The sequence below is a fragment of the Sebastes fasciatus genome, chromosome 1 (assembly GCF_043250625.1).
Source record: "Sebastes fasciatus isolate fSebFas1 chromosome 1, fSebFas1.pri, whole genome shotgun sequence".
NCBI lineage: Eukaryota > Metazoa > Chordata > Actinopteri > Perciformes > Sebastidae > Sebastes > Sebastes fasciatus.
The window spans coordinates 21,095,280-21,114,021 of NC_133795.1; the positions used below are offsets into that span (position 1 = coordinate 21,095,280).

At 40.1% G+C, this 18,742-nt stretch overlaps 1 protein-coding gene across 2 annotated transcripts in view; it reads left to right on the forward strand.

Annotated features, from left to right (window-relative positions):
* pcbp4 (poly(rC) binding protein 4) overlaps positions 1-18,742 on the forward strand; it is a 164,759-nt gene that overhangs the window by 125,680 nt on the left and 20,337 nt on the right. For both annotated transcript variants that reach the window (XM_074637026.1, XM_074637027.1), the window contains exons 11-13: positions 6,956-6,997; positions 7,115-7,193; positions 10,401-10,456. In XM_074637026.1, the coding sequence (XP_074493127.1) occupies positions 6,956-6,997; positions 7,115-7,193; positions 10,401-10,456 (177 nt within the window). The remainder of the gene's footprint in view (positions 1-6,955; positions 6,998-7,114; positions 7,194-10,400; positions 10,457-18,742) is intronic.

Genomic DNA, 18,742 nt, shown 5'->3' on the forward strand with positions numbered 1-18,742 from the left:
TTTACTCATTGATTTAATGTTTGACTTCCTGGCTGAATGGCGGTGATTTAAGCTGAGGTAACACTACGAGTTTATCAGTTGAACATATTGTATCTTCCACAAATTCTTCCACACACGCGCGGTCTGTCGGAAACTGGTTAAAGTTACGCCGCGCTGACAGACTGTATGTGTATTGAGTGTATTGAGTGTATTGAGAGATTGTAATGTTGAGCATCACTTGCCAATTTCCATCCGTTACATGTATATGGTCACAGTTAACAACTTGGTTAGGTTTAGGAAAAAAATGTAGTTATTCGTGGTTAAAATAACTACGGAAGTGGTTGAGTTAAAACTACACTAGTATTACTTACGTACGGAAGTTATGTGACAAATAAATCAAAATTTAGGTTAAAATAACTACGGTAACTACGGTATGGCAAAATGTAAACAAAAATACAATGTCAAGTTCATTCAACACTGACGCGATGACAGCTTCAAAAGAAAGTTCCACATCAGCTGCAGCTGTCTTGGTTGTTTTTCAAATATGCCTCAACGGCGCTCCTCTGTATGGTCATTATCTCAAACACGCCCCATACTAGAGGTGCAGGAGCAGAGGTGGACCAGACGCATCTGCCAGAGCAAAAAAAACATGAGCTCGCAGATTCGTCTGCTTCCCAGGCAAGTTATCTACCCCTCACTGGCTGTAGTTACCGACTGACTCATTAAGTAAGAGGTAAAACAAACTGAGTGACTCACTGACTGACCTGGAGACAGATTGAGACTGGCAGAGACGCAAACAGCCACACACACACACACAAAGGTTAAACGATACCTGACTGACTTAAATGTAGATTAACTATATGTCTTAAAAGACACACGTCTGGACAAAGCAGACAGGCTGATAAATGGGAGTACGGGTAAAAAGACAAAAAGACAGACGTGTACAAACCAGAACTGCATGCTTGAGAACCAACTTTAGATAAGTGGTATGTGTGGGTGTGTGCGTTTATGTGAAACAACAGTAACACTAGCTAATGGAGGCTCTGCAGGACTGATGGGAGGAGAGAAGGAGGGACAAAGTGACGGGTAGAGACTGAAGAAGAGAGAGAGAGAATTTGAAATGCTCTCAAGTTGTGTCAGTCGATCTGTTCTCTAACCATACTTGTCTCTGACAGCTGGGCTAGGAAAAGAAATATCTGACATGTGGTGCAGATAGTTTGTTAACATATAAGTGAATTGTTCCATAAGGGTGTTTTAGTTCCAAATTCAAGCTGCTGCAACTTGACAGTCTCCGCTGCAACACAATACGAGCATTAACAGGCAACAAACGCGCAAGTACGTGTTGCATGTGGAGTGAAATAAGTTTAACTCGCAACTTTCGGGCAGGTATTTAACAAGTACTCCAAATCAAATGACAAGATATGTAGTTTGTGGAGCTTTCTGATGGGATGCTCCTATCACCAGGATGACAGGATGAAGTGTTAATTAATTGATTTAATTAATTAATAAACAAATTAAAGTACATTGAGAAAGTGTATAAGGGTTTAGAGCATTATGATAGACCTACTGTATATGATGGCCATCCCCATGCTCGATTATGTCTCATAAGTTGTTGCAGCAATTTTTGGGTTGATACCATTTGTTACACAGATTTGGTGCTAAATTTAACCATTTTTTTACCATTCAAGAATTGATACAAATGATCATTAATCCCTCCAATATACCACATTAAGACACCAAGACCTTGAGGAACACCACAGAAAGAGCCATGCTGTGATTTGGTATCAAAAACTTTTGACATTTTAAGATTTGTGCTGCAAGAATTGCATTTTCGGGGATTGGATGGAGAGCACTTCTGTTCTGGAAACTGCTCAGAAACCCCCTTATTGTCAATCTACCCATGAAAACCATCCATCCTCTGAATGCTCTAGGTCTCTAGTTTGCGGTTGTAAAGTTTCATGAGGCTCTGATTACCCCAGAGGTCACAACAGGTCATTTTATACAGTGAGGTCAAATTTTTAAAAATGGTTTCACTACAGTGAGGACTAACATCATCACACATGAATACAGTTGGGCTCATTGGATCTACAAGAGTCTCAGCTTTACCGGGATACCCAATTCATGTAATTCCAAGACTGTTTAGGGACCCCAGTACGCAGAAATATTCACATACATCATTTTTAGAATGGCACGTTGAAAAAATACTTGGCAGGTGATTGGATGAACCATCTGTCAATCAAACTCTCGCCGAAGCCAGTAGGGAGAAGAGCAAAAACATCTGTAACGTCGAGAAAAAGCCTTCAGTCGCGTTCTTTGCTCTTCTTTCAATGAAGAAATACTCTCCACTTCTGATTCAACTGAGGTTATTGCAGCATGCTAACCTCTTCAGGAGCCACCATTGTTGTTTAGAAGGAATAGTCACCTCTTTGTGATGCCTCACACACCTAAGCCACGCTAGTAGCTGCCAATAGCTCCTCACATGACGCTGATTGGTCCGTGTTCTGGCTTGCTGGGAGCAAACATATTACTTGAAGCCTGACAAGATGGATTTTCATGTGATATGTGATCGAGCGATTCTCTGTGACTTCTTGACATTGCTAGACTCCAGATGTCCTGCAGGGTAACTTCATTATGTCACCTAAGAAGCTCTTTGTAGAGTAAAGAATTTAAAAAACGAACAACATGGGGAGACGAGGAAGAGAGGAGAAAAGGAGTAGAGGACGGAGATAGAAATAGGATGAGAGAAAGAGAAGTAACAGAAGAAGGATGTTCGGGAGAACGAGGGAGACATGGAGGGGAGAGTGACAGAGGAAGGGATGGAAGGAGGGTTAGTGCAGAGTTAAGTGGCTGCGTGAGGCGATTAATGCTTTTAATTCATTATTTAAGCTACAGTGATGCGGAGGGGAAGAAGAGAGGGAGGGAGTGATGGAGAGAGAGAGAGATGAGGATTCATCTATTTGCGTACTTTCTGGTTCAATTTGCTTCCTGTTGACAGACTCATCTGCAGCTGTCACAGAGTCATGTCTGGGATTTAACATTAATCTTTATTTCAAGATTAAAGCTCAGCATTTCTTAATGATACTATCAGCTGGAAATCAGTTTGTGCTGACGTTAAGTTCATTTGAGTGAAAGTAAACAAATGAGTGAGTTAAAGTTTTAGAGAGTACATTAGTAAGTAACTATATTTTAGACAGTGTATGAAGGTAAGTAAGTAAAAAAAAAGATTAGATACGATAAAGCAAATGTGTAAATCCTGTAGATCATGTTAAGAAAAATTCGTATATCTTTTTTTTATTTAAAATTTCACCTGTAGCATAATTTTGTGTAGCCGATTAGGCTATTAAATAGGCGTTATCAGTTGCTATTAGCTCCACAAATATGGGTCAATAGGGGCTTACTACACCCACTAGCAGGTTTTATCACCTATTCACATGGTAGATCACCGAAAGAAGGAATAAAAGAACACGACAGCGACTTCTACCAACAGTAGGTCGCCGGTTCAAGTCCCCGCATGGACCAAGTACTGAGTGTGAACTGGTAGCTGGAGAGGTGCCAATTTGCTGCTTGGGCACTGCCGAGGTGCCCTTGAGCAAGGCACCAAACCCCCAACTGTCCGGGGCGCCTGTCAGGGGCAGCCCCCTCGCTCTGTCATCTCTGCATTAATGCATGTATATAGGTCCTGTTTGTGCGTGTGTGTGTGTGTGTGTGTTTCGGGCTTGTGTGTACTATTTACTGTGTAAATATAACGGAGTGAAAAATGTAATTTCCCCTCTGGGATCAATAAAGTGCCTTTCTTTCTTTTCTTTCTTAATGCGCACACAGTACACAGTTTTGTTAACAGAGCCAGAGAATCCTTTTTATTTATTGTTTTGGTCGTGTGGTTTTATTTAATTTGTTTTATTTATTTAGAATATTTTTATCTTTTTTTTCACACTCCAATGTCTGAATATTCTTAGAATTAAGAGTTAATCGCTCTTTTAAAGGGTGCAATGCATTATCATGCTATTATATTATCATTGTATCAGTTGAATAAAATGGTCTTAAAATGACAATAATATAATTTATCGCAATTATTTCTGGGACAATATATGGTCCAATTAATGTAGTTAAAATGACAGGTCTTTGTGTATGTACAAAAAAACGTATTTATCAGGGTTAGATTTGCAAAAATATGCCTTTGAGCAAACAAAGCCAGCCATTCACATATTCCAAGTGAATTTAATGAACTGACTTTTTGAAGAAAAAAAAATCTCTGCACACCTAACTGTGTTACAGGTGCGTCGGAGGAAGGTGCAGTCTTGAAAATAATGAGAAGAACTCCTTTATGATGTGTCGCTTGCTGCTGAAATATGTATTTCATTACGTTTCAAATGTATTTCTGTAGGCCAAATGTCACCCAGTGTTCAGAAATACACGGTAACAACATGAATATAATATAATAGTCTCTTCCGTTATTTAAAATAAATGAAAAATAAATAAGACACAACAACCCTTACTTATTTACCAGTGGTAACATGTTGAGACATCCATCATGACAGATAAGCAGGTGACATCCAGCCAGCATTGTGTTAAAAACAAAAGCTTTATTTCGCTTTCAGTGAGGAGCATTATCTGTATGAGGGGCTGCATGAGCAATCGAAGTTTGATTTATGACTGCCGACGTTGTTGGTTCTGACAGAATCCTGATCCAAAACATCTCTCCACTCACAGAACGCCACCTCCTGGCGGACTCCTCTGGAGCTTTTCTAAATATCAGCAGAGATAGGAGTTATTTCAAACTTTAACTCCCAAGTCCTAAAGTAAGAGCAAAAAATGTGTCAGTGTAAGAATTTTGGTCCAGTTAGAAGTGATTTCCTACTCTGAGACGTTTGATAAATGCGGGCCCAGAAGTACCAGAGCTGCTGCTGCATCTGTGATGTGTGCCGTATTAAGCCACCAACGAATATTTATGAGTGTATGGCAATTTTTTTGTGTTAGCGCCTGCATGGACCGTTTGGATTCAGGCATGCAATGTGTAGACTTTCAGGTTTGCCAGCGTGTATAAATATTTACCGGCATATCTACAGATCAAGGAGAGGCGTAACGATATCAAAGAAGCCGAGCACACCCAGGTCCATTTCTCTTGTAGCGCCTCTGAAAATACTTTTTTTTTATGATGGGAGCACTTTTTCTGCAAACAGCCCTTTTCTTCATAATCCCCGAGTTAGCATCAGGAGTCAGAAGTTCAGCGGCAAGTGGCAGTGCAGTCTGCGGCAAGGATAACAGCTCTGAAATCTGTTATATAAGGTGTGGTGAACCTCGGGGAGACACACTGAATATCTCTCTGATGCACAAAGTCTGTTGCACACACACACACACACACACACACGCACACACACAGAGTCTGCTCCCCAACCCCTCAGCCTGTCTCTGCATTGCCTGTGGAACTGTTCATTCTCTTTGAAGTTCAGTTTGGGATTTGGGAAGGCCTCTAAAAAAACTCTTTAAATCATGATCTTGGAGAGATAAACACAGACGCTCTAATAAGGAGATACAGCGAGATGTCGCAGGAGATTCAGGACGGATGATTGAGTGAAAGTCCTTTTACAGTTGTGTTGTCAGTGTCTCCCGGCTAAGTAGAACATTGGGAAGCATTAATCCTGACGATGTTCTGACAAAAAGGCAGTGGTGGAATATAACAAAGTACTTTGCTCAGCACGACATTCAACAACGTGCGTTTTCATTCAAATGTTCAACAACACGTGACACTTGTCAATTTCTGCCCCAGTCTTTTAAAAATAAAAATACTTGGTTAGGTTTAGGAATAGATTGACTTGGTTAGGCTTAGGCAACAAACTACTACTACTGAAAGATCGCGGTTTGGGTTAAAATAACTCCAGAAGTTCTGCAACTTAAAGCCCCCCTCCAGTGTATTTTGGCATTTCTATGATATTTCATGTTTATTTGAGTCATTTCCTGAGTAAGTTGATTAGCCACACTGTTTGCCAAAGTTTTTTTGACAAATTGCTTAATTTTGTGCTCAAAGTGAAAAAAAGAAGGTTGTTGGTAAAATGGGAATATGACGTATTACTATAGTAGAAGCTGAAAGTCCACCTCTGCAAAACAAGTGCTTATTTTTTACTCAATGTAAAGATGTACAGAAATAGACCTATAGCTTGTTGTTGTTACATGGGCTTTGAGTTATGAGCTCCAAAGATCTTGGAAAATGTAATAATTTTTCATCAAAGACAAGACATCAACATGGTTGAGCGATTTTCTTTTTCTTTTTTTTTTATGAGCGATGACAGTTTTCCAAATGAATGGTGTCTAATGAAAAAGATTGTGACCACTTAATATTGCATGTTGCTTTCAGAGACCTGATAATTCCTGTTTTTATTTTTAGAATACAGGCTATAAATAATAATATAGTTCAAGTGTTTTTTACACTAAGATGTGCAGAGAGTAGTCCTGAGTAGCGTCTGCAGCCTCCTCTTACACTACAGCCACATCCTCCACCAATCAGAGGGAGGGCAGTAGCCTTTATGTAGCCTGTGAGCTGAAACATAGGGCAAATATTAAATCAAATTAAATACATTTATTACACGGCGCTGTTGAATACTCAATTCCTATTGGTTAATCAAGGCATTCTGCGGTCTGTTATTTCTTTATAGCAGACCGTTGCCATGTATAACAGACCGTTGCTATGGGCGCAGTTCTGATGTCGGACTCTAGGGGACCGTTTTATTGTCAAATTATTGATTTCTTAAGTAAGTAGCCGTGTTATACGCGGGATAATGTAAAGTAGAGCTGGTCATTGTTGTGAAAGAATCCCCTTCAAGTCGATGAGAGACAGGGTTTCTTTCACAACAATGGCTGGCTCGCTGTACATTATCCCTTACATAATGATGCCCTCTGGTACAGAAACAATACTGCATGGATTCAGACATGTTCTTTCCTCACTTAAGTGACACTTCTTTTCTGTCTTTTTCTATTTCAGACATACGCAGTACAGAGTCACTACGGCATTCCACATTCAGAGGTAAACAAAAAAATAAGACTTTTACTCTTCAGATATTATATTTGATATTGATATTTTCTGTGACTTAACGTTTGTCATTTATTTGAACTTCTCTGTCCTTCTCTATTCCTCTCCTAGTTAGCAAAGCTCCACCAGTTGTCAATGCAGCAACAGGGCCTGGCCCCCATCAGCCAATCAGCTACACAAGTTCTATCTGGTACGTAGACACACACACAGTCGTGTTTTCATCACTTTTGAGAACATTACATTGACTTACATTCATTTCCTGAAGATTTATCCTAATTGTTCCTGCTACTTGTCTAATCCTAACCCTAACCTTAACCCTAAACCAAGTCCTCACCCTAAAATATACTGATTTACGTTATGGGAACATGCATTTTGTCCCCATTTGGAAGGCGAGTCCCCACAATGTGACTGTTAAACAGGTTTATGTCCCCACAACATGGGTCAACAACAAAAAATAATAAAAAATATATGTAGGTAAGGAAAAAACTTGAACCACAAGCACATGAAAAATTATTATATCAAAGACGAACCCCCTCTGAGTTGACGCATCGGTTTGAAATGCTGACTGGGGGACAGCCGTAGTGCGTACGCGGTTGGGTAACTGTTAACATTTCCAAAAAATGTCATGTGTTGTGCATGTAGAAGCATACATGCATGTGTATAACAGCGTGCGTGTGAGTGTTTGTGTGTGTGTGTGTCTGTGGGTGTTACAGTGGAGACGGGTTCTCAGCAGGCTTATCCGTCTGTTCTGTACACATTTGACTTTGAAGTCACTTTGTTATCACCGCTCTTCACTACCTTTTTGGTCCTCAGCTCCTCCGACACAAAAACTACAGCGACTGTGTTTCAACCAAAAAAGGAAAAAAATATATATTTTTATTCAAAAGCCCTATTTCCATTTCAGAAAAAAAAAGTGTCATTACATGGAGTTTCATCATTCACTGCATCAAAAACACAGGAGATGTTTTTATCATTTTTAATTTTATCAGACATGCTCTGAATTTATCTTTTAAAATGCACTTTCCTTTCTCTTATTCCCACCAGTCACGCTGTAAGAAACTTCACTACATAATGAGATAATTCATCTTTATTTTAGTAAACAGTTCTGCGTTATAGCATCCAGCTGGGCTCACAGTACGTGCTGACGTTTGGGAATCAAACCTTGCCTGAAGATGTTTAGCTCCATCAGGCTAGAATACATGCTGCTCTGGAGAGGTGACGCCGCTAATTGACTAAAAGGTGGAAATCAAAGGTGTAACCATGCAGACAATTAGTTTTCATAGCTTTTGTGTAAAAGTCAAATACTGTATGTGCAACAGTGAGACATCTCATTAATGAGGCCAGATTTCCACAATGTAAGAATTAAAGAAAAATGTTCTTAATGCCTTGTCTAGATTTACATTTTACTCATGAATTATTAATACTCTGTGGCATCTAGTTGATCTGAAAGGAGAACTTAAAGCACACTTTAAAGGAATAAATATGTAGGACTAACAGCTAGCGTTTTAAAATGAGTACGGCAGTCCAAATTCAAAACATTGGAGCCGTGGCCCGTCCTCTCCTCCGTTGTGACTGATAGCAGTTAGCGCACGTTTTCACAATTTGAGGGTTACCTTCTAAACACGACCGCGTTAGCCTCTGGCCAGCAGCAGTAGAGTCGGAATCACTTCAGCGGGTGTGTGTCTCAAATACTCGCTGCCTTGATAACCCAGCTGCACACGGACCACAGAGAGATGTGCCGAAGCTTTTCAGGTCTGGTAGAATCTATCGTTAACGTTATCTCTGTTGATCCAGTTCGTTAGCTGTGTTTGTATGCCAATTTGTTTCATATGTAGCAAAGGGGGTGTTGAAATGGGCAGTGGACGTGATCACATGGTCAAAACAAAAACAGATGTTCCGGACCGTAATGGAAATTTTGAAAAACTCTTCATTTTACTCTCAGAACATTTGAATTACAATATGCTGAAAGGTTATTATGGGATTTCAGCCCAATAATGCCAAAAATATACTCCCTACTGAAGCTTTAAGATGTACATTTAAGCAGTATTTTAATGTTGTGTAGTTATAACAATGCATATTTTATAAATTGATCGCATGTAAAATTGATGTGAATGATATGGAAAGGAACTATAGCTGTCAGATAAATGTAGAAGTAAAAAATATTATAAGATGGAAATACTCCAGTTGAGTAAAATGTACTTAGTTATATTCCATCACTGCTCCACGGTTTAAAATGACCCAAACACCAAAATTGCTTCCAGCCGCAAAACTGCAAGTGAAAGCTTGAAACATGGTATTTCTACACTGTGGTATCGATACTTTTACTTAAGTAAATGATTTGAGTAATTCTTCCACCACGTACTGTGTTTTTGTAAACGCAGTGTGAACCACGTGGAATCAAGCTGGTGTTAGTCGGGTCTGTTCACATTTTGTAAATGACTTCCCTCCGCTGTTAAACAGACACGGCCGCTTTGTCATGTAATTTCTCAAACGAATGCTAACCACGCATGCACAGCAGAGAGCGAAGAAGAGACGATTATCATGCAGGGATATGGATGGCTGATTATTCCATTATGTGTCAGGTATAAAAGTCATCAGTCGTAGAAGTGAAAATAATTCACACACACACACTGCGCTCGTTTGCCAACACACATCAACACACTTTATTAGAGGAACTGTTGGTTTAGCTCGCTGTGACCAAACCACTCCCTGTGTAGAGGAGGGAAGGAAGGAAGGACAGTAAGGAGGAGAAGAAAGGAAAGGAGGGAAATAATGCAAGGACAGAAAGGTGGGAAAAGAGAGGAAGAAAGGAAAGACAGAAAAAAGAGAAAAAGTAAGAAGGGAAGGAAAGGAGGAAAAGAGAGTAAGAAAGGAAGGACGGAAAGAAGAAAAGGAGAAAAGTAGGGAAGGAAAGGAGGAAAAGAGAGGAAGAAAGGAAGGACGGAAAGAAGAAAAGGAGAAAAGTAGGGAAGGAAAGGAGGAAAAGAGAGGAAGAAAGGAAAGGAGAAAAAGTAAGAAAGGATCAAGGAAAGAGGGGAGGAAAAGATAGAAAGAAATGATGGGGGGGAGGAAAAAAGGAAGCAAGGAAAGGAGGAAAAGGGCGGAAGAAATGAAGGACAGAAAAATGGCAAGGAAGGAAGGAAAGGTGGAAAGGAGAGGAAGAAAGGACAGGAGGAAGGAGAAAAAGTAAGAAAGGAAGGGATGAAGGACAGGAGGAAAAGAGAGGAAGAAAGGAAGGACAGAAATATTTGTATGTGTGCGGTAACTGTGTTAGGCCTATATGTTGGAGGATAATAATCTCTCTCTCTCTCTCGCTCTCTCTCTCGCTCTCTGTCTCTCTCTCTCTCTCTCTCTCTCTCTCTCTCTCTCTCTCTCTCTCTCTCTCTCTCTCTCTCAGGAGGGATGGACGCCAACTCTCAAACCACATCTCAGGAGCTTCTCATTCCAAACGATGTAAGTACAAAAGATTAATCCAATTTTTGGATATGAACAAAAAGTGCGCTGTGAACAAGAAAACATTTTGTCAGTGGTCAGAGGGAAGATCCCTCTAAACTTCCTGCAGCAAAATCCATCTGTCCCATCACACGTGGAACTAAATGGACAGTCTGTAATGTCCCTCCAGTCAGCAGGAGGTCAAGTCTACCAACAGCTCGTGTCAGCCCCGCCCCCACGCTGTGATTGGACAATTGCTTGTTTTTCATTTTGGCATCATGACGTGTTTCCACTTAAAAAAGAAAAACCTCTGTTCCACCTGCTCATTAAAACTAATGACAGTACTGTCCATTTAGTGTTGGCAGGTTAACGCAGCTCTCTGCTGGACAGCAATGAAATATAATACACCTCTTCAATTGATTTGTTTTTAACGTGGCATGCAAAATTAACTACAAATAAAAAACAAATCAGTTATTATAGACAAAAAGCTAAATAATTGTCATTTGAAGACACAGCAACAATTTGTATTCACTTTATTTCTTTGTTGGATTTGTTTTTATTTCAGCATTTTAAGGAAAATTAATGAATTCTAACGTGCTATACAAGCCATATGCACACATATTAAATATGGGACTCCTTTTTCTAAACAAGCTGCACTGTAGAGCAGCTAGCGACACGTCGGTATGACTGTTTGTTTTTCAGGCAGTGAAGCAGACAGTAAGAGTTCAGTGTCGCGCTCAAGGACGTATGACATTTGATGGACATGTTGACTGCGGCGAGGTCAAAGCGGTGACCTTTTGTTCATGAGACAGCCTTTGGCCACCGTGTCTCTCCCCTGCTCATCTCTCCCTGCTCCCATCCATCACAGGCAGAGACTCCTCCTGTCAGTGCTCAGCTGTGTAGTGCTTCACCCCCTCACACAACAATGCAGCTCCTTCCCTAAACCTGATTAAGTATCAACGCAGTTAAGCTGTTTGATTCTATAGTTCGACTTCTCGCCTACTAATCTGGCTTACAAATGACGTAGTTGTGTTGTTATTGTGAGCGTTCTAACTAGAATAATAAAAGAAAAAACTAGGGCTGTCGAAGTTAACTCAAATATATAATAAAGATAACGCGTTAACGCAAATTTGTTTTAACACTGCTAATTTCTTTAACGCATAACGCAACTTGCTATTTTTTGGTTGTAGTGGGCTCAGATTTAAAGCTAGAGTGAAGATACTGGCATCATATAAAACAAAAAAACCAAAGGAATCTATTGGTACCAACCATGTCATACTAGCTTGTTGTAAAGGAGGCTAAATAACGCTCCAAACTTGCACTAAATTTGGCGAAGAAAACATGGCATGGACATTTTCAAAGCAGTCTCTTGACCTCTGACCTCAAGATATGTGAATGAAAATGGGTTCTATGGGTACCCACGAGTCTCCCCTTAACAGACATGCCCACTTTATGATAATCACATGCAGTTTGGGGCAAGTCATAGTCAAGTCAGCACACTGACACACTGACAGCTGTTGTTGTCTGTTGGGCTGCAGTTTGCCATGTTATGATTTGAGTATATTTTCTATGCTAAATGCAGTACCTGTGAGGGTTTCTGGACAATATTTGTCATTGTTTTGTGTTGTTAATTGATTTCCAATAATAAATATATGCATACATTTGCATAAAGCAAGCATATTTGCCCACTCTCATGTTGATAAGAGAAGATAAGATTAAATACTTAATGTACATTTTGAACAGATAAGAAATGTGAGATTAATTTGCGTTTATTTTGCGATTAACTATGGACAATCATGCGATTAATCACGATTAAATATTTGAATCGATGGACAGTCCTACAAAAAACACATTATGACCACAACTACTCAACCCTAAAATCTACTCTGTGGAGTATTTAAGCTTTCACTTTGGTTTGTTTCGGAAGGTCAGAATAATGCTTGAGCCTCCATCCTCTTATCAGCAAAGAGAAACTTTTTTTTTTCCACTCAACACGTGATCCTGCAATGTAATTACAGACTGTAAATAAGAAGTGGACGTGGTCACCGTGACGTCACCCATTGGTTTGTGGAGTGCCGTTTTGGAGTGCCTCAAGTTCGGCATTTTGGCCATTGCCATCTTGGTTCTTTGAAAACAGAAGTGACATGAGAAGCTGGAGCCAAGTACAGCCAGTCATTTTTAGGCAACAGAAATTTTAGAATTAACTTTTTAATGAACTGAAAACACACAACTCAGACACACAGAGCATCCCCTGCTTTATGGTCTATTTGACTCTAAATGGGACCATCATTTACTAAATGAACATCATGCTGTATTGAAGAAGACTTGAAACTAGCGATTGAGACCATAAACTCATGTTTACAATGTTTACTGAGGGAATAAATCAAGTGAGAAGTAGGGGCATTTTGTCATAGACTTCTATACAATTCAGGTTGCCATCTGAATGTAATATTCAGTCGTAGCAACTGAAGCATCAACTTTTATGTTTTTTATGTTACATTTAGGCACTTAAATCATGGTCTTGGTTTGCTACAGAATAAAGTCTGCACATATCACAGCCTTCGTCTGAACATTTAATTCTTCTGGAAATGTTTTTCCCTAAAAGAGCAGACTCGTCCAGATGCTCCCCACATAGTTTTTATGTTCATACAGCCTATGAGACGCGGTGCTCCGGAAGAGCAAGAAAAAGTCACGGTACGCGTGTGCCAGTACTGCGCACCGGTGAGTATCGAGCGCTGGTTAATGTTATAAACAAACCTCCACAAACTCAGCCTTTAGATAGATAGATAGATAGATAGATAATGGGTAACTTTATTGATCATGAGGGAAATTCAAGTTTCCAGCATCACAGTTCCATAGTGCTTTGCTCCTGTTCACATTACAGTTGCCACTTCTCCCTGCTTTACAGGCTGCCGACAGCAGCATATGAGCGTCATGACAGTTTAATGAAAACCGCCAAATAAAGGTTAAGATTCGGTTCACTGACGATCTAAAGATGTGTGTTGTTGGATGGGAAAATGCGAGAGGGCCGCAGCCAGCAAGTATGTTTTTCCCATTAGTACTGAGAGGCTATATTCTGCCTCACTTGACTCTTTCACTCCTCTTCCACTTTGCCTCTCTCCATCCATCCATCCAGCTTTGAGAGTCAGTCATTCAGGCTGTCACTGAGTGGTTGCTTAGAGCTCCTTTCCTGCAGGCAAAACACTGGGTTAAATACAGCAGTTGTGTCTGCAGGAGGGCAAACACACACTGTGGACCACTAACTCAACCACACACATGACCTTAACTTACCTTCAGTGAGTCAGTGAGCTGATGTTGTTGATGGGAAAAATGTTTTTTTTTCCATTTCCTGGCAGCACTGCATGGATGTCTGAAATATTTTTAATATATTTCAAAAACATCTGTCTGCATTTATAAATCAAAATGGAACCGCGACGAAGTGGAACGTGTTAGGGCTGTCAACGCATTAATGCAACTTGAAAATGGCCATGACAGTATTTCCTCACCAAAATTTAGTGCAAGTTTGGAGCGTTATTTAGCCTCCTTCATGACAAGCAGGTATGAGATGGTTGGTACTAATGGATTCCTTACCATTATACCATTGATTCACTCTAGTTTTAAAACTGAGCGCGCTACAACCTCCGAAAGATTGATTGCAGTAATGCATTAAAGAAATTAGTGGTGTGAAAACGAATTTGCGTTAATGCATGATAACGCATTAGCTTTGACAGCCCTATTTAAAATATAACTAAATGCTGTTTCTAGAGCTGCTATGGTAATGTTTACAACAGCAAAGTCACTATAATATCACACTGTAAACAAATCTAAAATGTCAATAAAATAATATTCCTGAGTGAAGTTAAGAAAGAATGAAGAACACACACATCAGTCAGTATCAGGCCTTCCTCCTGTCGTCTGTCCTCCTCCGTCTGATGTGATTCATCATTGGGGCTGCTTTGTCTCAGCCAGCGGATTAGATACAAGAATTTTAAGATACGTGGCAAACTAAGCTAAACAGTTGGAGTACATATAGACAGCTTTAGTTTTAGCTTGTTTCTAACAATTATTAGTCGAGCTAGCACACTGCGCTTGTGTATGTATTTAATATGATGCCAGTATCTTCACTTTAGCTTTAAAATTGAGCCCACCACAACCCCAAAATCGCAAGTTGCATTAAAGAAATCGCATTAACTTTAACAGCCATAGTTAAACCAAACTGCTGCTTTTCTCAACTCTCTCTTGGTGAAACACCTGTAAAGACGGATGAATATGAGTTTTGCATATCGTGCATGAACATGGCACAACAGGAGAGACTCCAAAAGACAGCAGAATGCAGTGAATCCCACAAAACACCGTTGACACATTGAACTCTCACACCACAGTCTCTGTGTTTTTCACATTCATAGTTCAGTCTCCCTGAGGCTTAGCCACGTTCTCATTCATTCCTCAGTTTCTAATGGCAGACTTCTGATGATTTCTCTGCAGGAACTCACGCAGACACATTCAGGCAACATTTCCCCACAATGGTTCTTTATGGATGAGTAGTCTGTAGCACAGTAAAGGACAGACGGATGACTGCGAGGTTATATTTTCACAGGAAACTCTGGCGAGATAATCAACACCTCTGCAGGTGCTGTCACCTCTCACGTATAAATTAAGCATCATTATTGAGGCACCCCAAGCTTCCATTTGTGTGTGTGTGTGTGTGTGTGTGTGTGTGTGTGTGTGTGTGTGTGTGTGTGTGTGTGTGTGTGTGTGTGTGTGTGTGTGTGTGTGTGTGTGTATGTGTGTGTGTGTGGTTTTAACATGCAGGGACTCATATATGCTCAAACAGAAACACACACAGTAAACAAATCGATTCACTTATGTATCGTTATTTTAATTTGTACAATTTTGAAATACATTTTTTAATGACAGAATCAATATATTTGCTTCATTTGAGTCTATACGGAGGTAGAAAGAAGTTACTGCTTTTATTGTTGTAGTCTGAGTAACGTGATGTCATATCCGTTCCACATCCGTCAACCAAAACAAACCGCAGCCGAAACTAGAAAGCACAAAACGGCGGAGGGTCTGCGTGGATACGACCTGCATCCTCACATGTTAAATCCAAAGTGGTAAACACTACACATACAGTACAGTATGGAAACACTTTGGGTTTCACACATTGCCAGGAAAAGCAGAGCAAGATATCATGGCCAAAGCTGCAAGCTAAATCTGTCATGGACAGAAAATGTTATCGTTACCGTCACTCTTATCTCTGTGGTCAAATGGGCCGACGCTACAACTGTAGAGCACCCATATACTGACATTTGTATTAAATGCATTCAAACGGCCCCGATGGAGCGGACCATGGATGCATAAAGAGAACGGAGCTGACGGGAGACTTAGTGACGGACTTGGCGACGTTAGTGGAAGTATATACGTGTGACTATGTCTGGTTTTCAAAATAAGGTGTAAACAAAGGGAACTGTATATACAAAATACATCTATGTAAATAAGATTGATTGGATTATATTCACCAGAAGTATAAAATATTACATGTCCCTTATAAATTAAAAAGAAAATACCACTAACTTGTGAGGGAAATTTCTTTATTCTTTGATTTTTGGGTTGCTGGAAAAAAATATAATTAATGCCTGCCTCATATATTTGACTTTAGGACATCTCTGACTACATACATGCTGAAAATCAAACATTTTTACTGTATTAATTTAGATATTTTCAAAAGTAAAAGTGTGTGATTCAACTTTTCTGTCATGGTCTAGTGTTTAAAAAGTTAACAAAAATCGCAATAAATTGTAGTATCAAATCACAATACATATTGAATCGCCACCCAAGTATCGTGATAGTATCGAATCAGGAGACAGGTGTATCGTCCCAGCCCTATTAAACATACTGCTCACACACGTGCACATACGGCTGGCCTGAGAGAATAAGACACAGAGACACAATAGCAAAGAGCAGAATGGGGCTTAAGACCCTGTGCATGTAAGTGTGTGATATGTTTGTGTGTGTGTGAGCAGCCAAGCACAGCAGCTTAATGACATCCTATAGCTCACAGTTAGAGATTTAACAACAACCCTGTCTGACACTTTCTCCCTCTCCCTCTTCCTCTCCGTCTCCCTCTCTCTCTCTCTCTCCTTCAGTAAACCTTTCCAAATTACAAGGGCAGCAGGGAATCACCCAAAAATAGCCCTCTGCCCGTCCTCTTCAGCTTTAAGCTGATTTCACCCAACAGCACTTACATAAAGCCGCTCAGAGGGGGAGACACATACCGCCGTACAGCATCCTATGAAAACCTCACATCTCCCGAGGAGTTAACCTTGTAGAAAGTGTAAAAGCTAGGGCTGTCAATCATTTAAAATATTTAATCGTGATTAATCACTAATTAATCTCACATTTTTATCTGTTCAAAATGTATCCTAAAGGGAGATTTGTCAAGTATTTAATACTCTTATCAACATGAGAGTAGGCAAATATGCTTGCTTTATGCAAATGTATGTACAGTATATATTTATTATTGGAAATCAATTAACACAAAACAATGACAAATATTGTCCAGAAACCCTCACAGGTACTGCATTTAGCATAAAAAATATGCTCAAATCATAACATGGCAAACTGCAGCCCAACAGGTAACAACAGCTGTCAGTGTGTCAATGTGCTGACTTGACTATGACTTGCCCCAAACTACATGTGATTATCATAAAGTGGGCATGTCTGTAAAGGGGAGACTCGTGGGCACCCATAGAACCCATTTTCATTCACATAGCTTGAGGTAAGAAGTCCTTGCCAAAATTTGGGGTAACTTTGTAGCGTTATTTGGCCTCCTTCTCAACAAGCTAGTATGACAAGAAAATCAAAGAAATTAGTGGCGTTAAAATGAGTTTCCGTTAACGCGTTAACAGCCCTTGCAAAAGCCAAAGCTTGTTTGCCCACGAGGGCCCCTGCCATTCTTTTCCTGTGGTAAAAAGTTAGTTATGTCATGACGTTTGTGTGAAGCTTCAATGTTCCTGATTAAACATTTCAAGGACATTTTGTTTGTATGGTTTCAGAAGGCTTAATTCAATCACTACAACATCCAACACCCTCTAGACCGACTTTAGCTCTATGTGAAATAATGCAGCCCTTTCTCTCAACCATTCCTGATGGTTGCGTTATGGCTTTTGCATTTGCGTTGTGGCATTTGTGGCTTTTCCATTTGCATTGTAGCTTCTGCATTCGTTCGACCCTTCTCATCCACCTTAGCTTAAAGATTCTGTGACGATGGTCCAAGACCAGGGCTATGAGTCAGAGTTACTGTGTGTGCCCCTGCTGGTTATGACTCACAGGAGCCAGTTTATGATTCAATGAGGCCGTTTGCGGGGTCGAACAGCGGCTAAAGGTGGATTTCACACAAATGATCCTGACCTGGTTGTTGTCAGCTGGCACTTTGTCTTCCGTCACCCACAGTGTCATTATAGCTTACACACACACACACACACACACTTATATTATCTGAGCCCTTTCCAGGAATAGCCCACTATAGCAGAGCTTGTTGGCCAGATGACTTGTAGGGAAAGGAATGTTTGTGGTACAGAGAAGAAAAAGTAAAGATTATACAAGAGAGAAAGTGGCAGTAGCAGAGATGCAATGAAGGAATGCCAGATAATGAATGAAGGACACAGAAAAAGAGGAGGCAAACAGTATGAATAAAGTAAAGATCTGGGTCAGAAGCGGATAAGAAAGAACAGAGAGGGAGAGAAAGTGAGAAGGCTGAGGAGTGGAGAGAGAATTGATGGAGAGTTATTTCAATATATGCAACTCTGTTTCATTCAAAAATGATTTGAAACAGAGTAGAGGAAGTCTGTGACTCAGCAGCTAGAGCTCCTCCTGTCCACATGTCACAGTGTCCTTGAGCAAGACACTGAACCCCAGATTCTAAAGCGCTGTATAAATATAGTCCATTTACTTTTGTCTGACTTTACATGTGTTTCATCCTCCCTGGCTGAAAGAGTGATTCCCAACCAGCTCAGATCTTGTTATACACCTGACCCTGACCTTTGACCTTGAAAAAAAAAATAAAAAATTTAAACAAATTGCCTGGTTAAAAAACGAATACAAATAAAATAAAAATGAATGTAAATTTACGAAATCAACATCATGAGACGGCTGTGGCAGGTCGTCCACCAATCGGAAGGTCGGCGGTTCGATCCCCGGCTCTTCCAGTCACATGTCAAAGTGTCCTTGAGCAAAATACTGAACCCCAAAATTGCTCCTGAAGGCTGTGCCATCAATGTGTGAATGGGTATTTAGATTAGATCC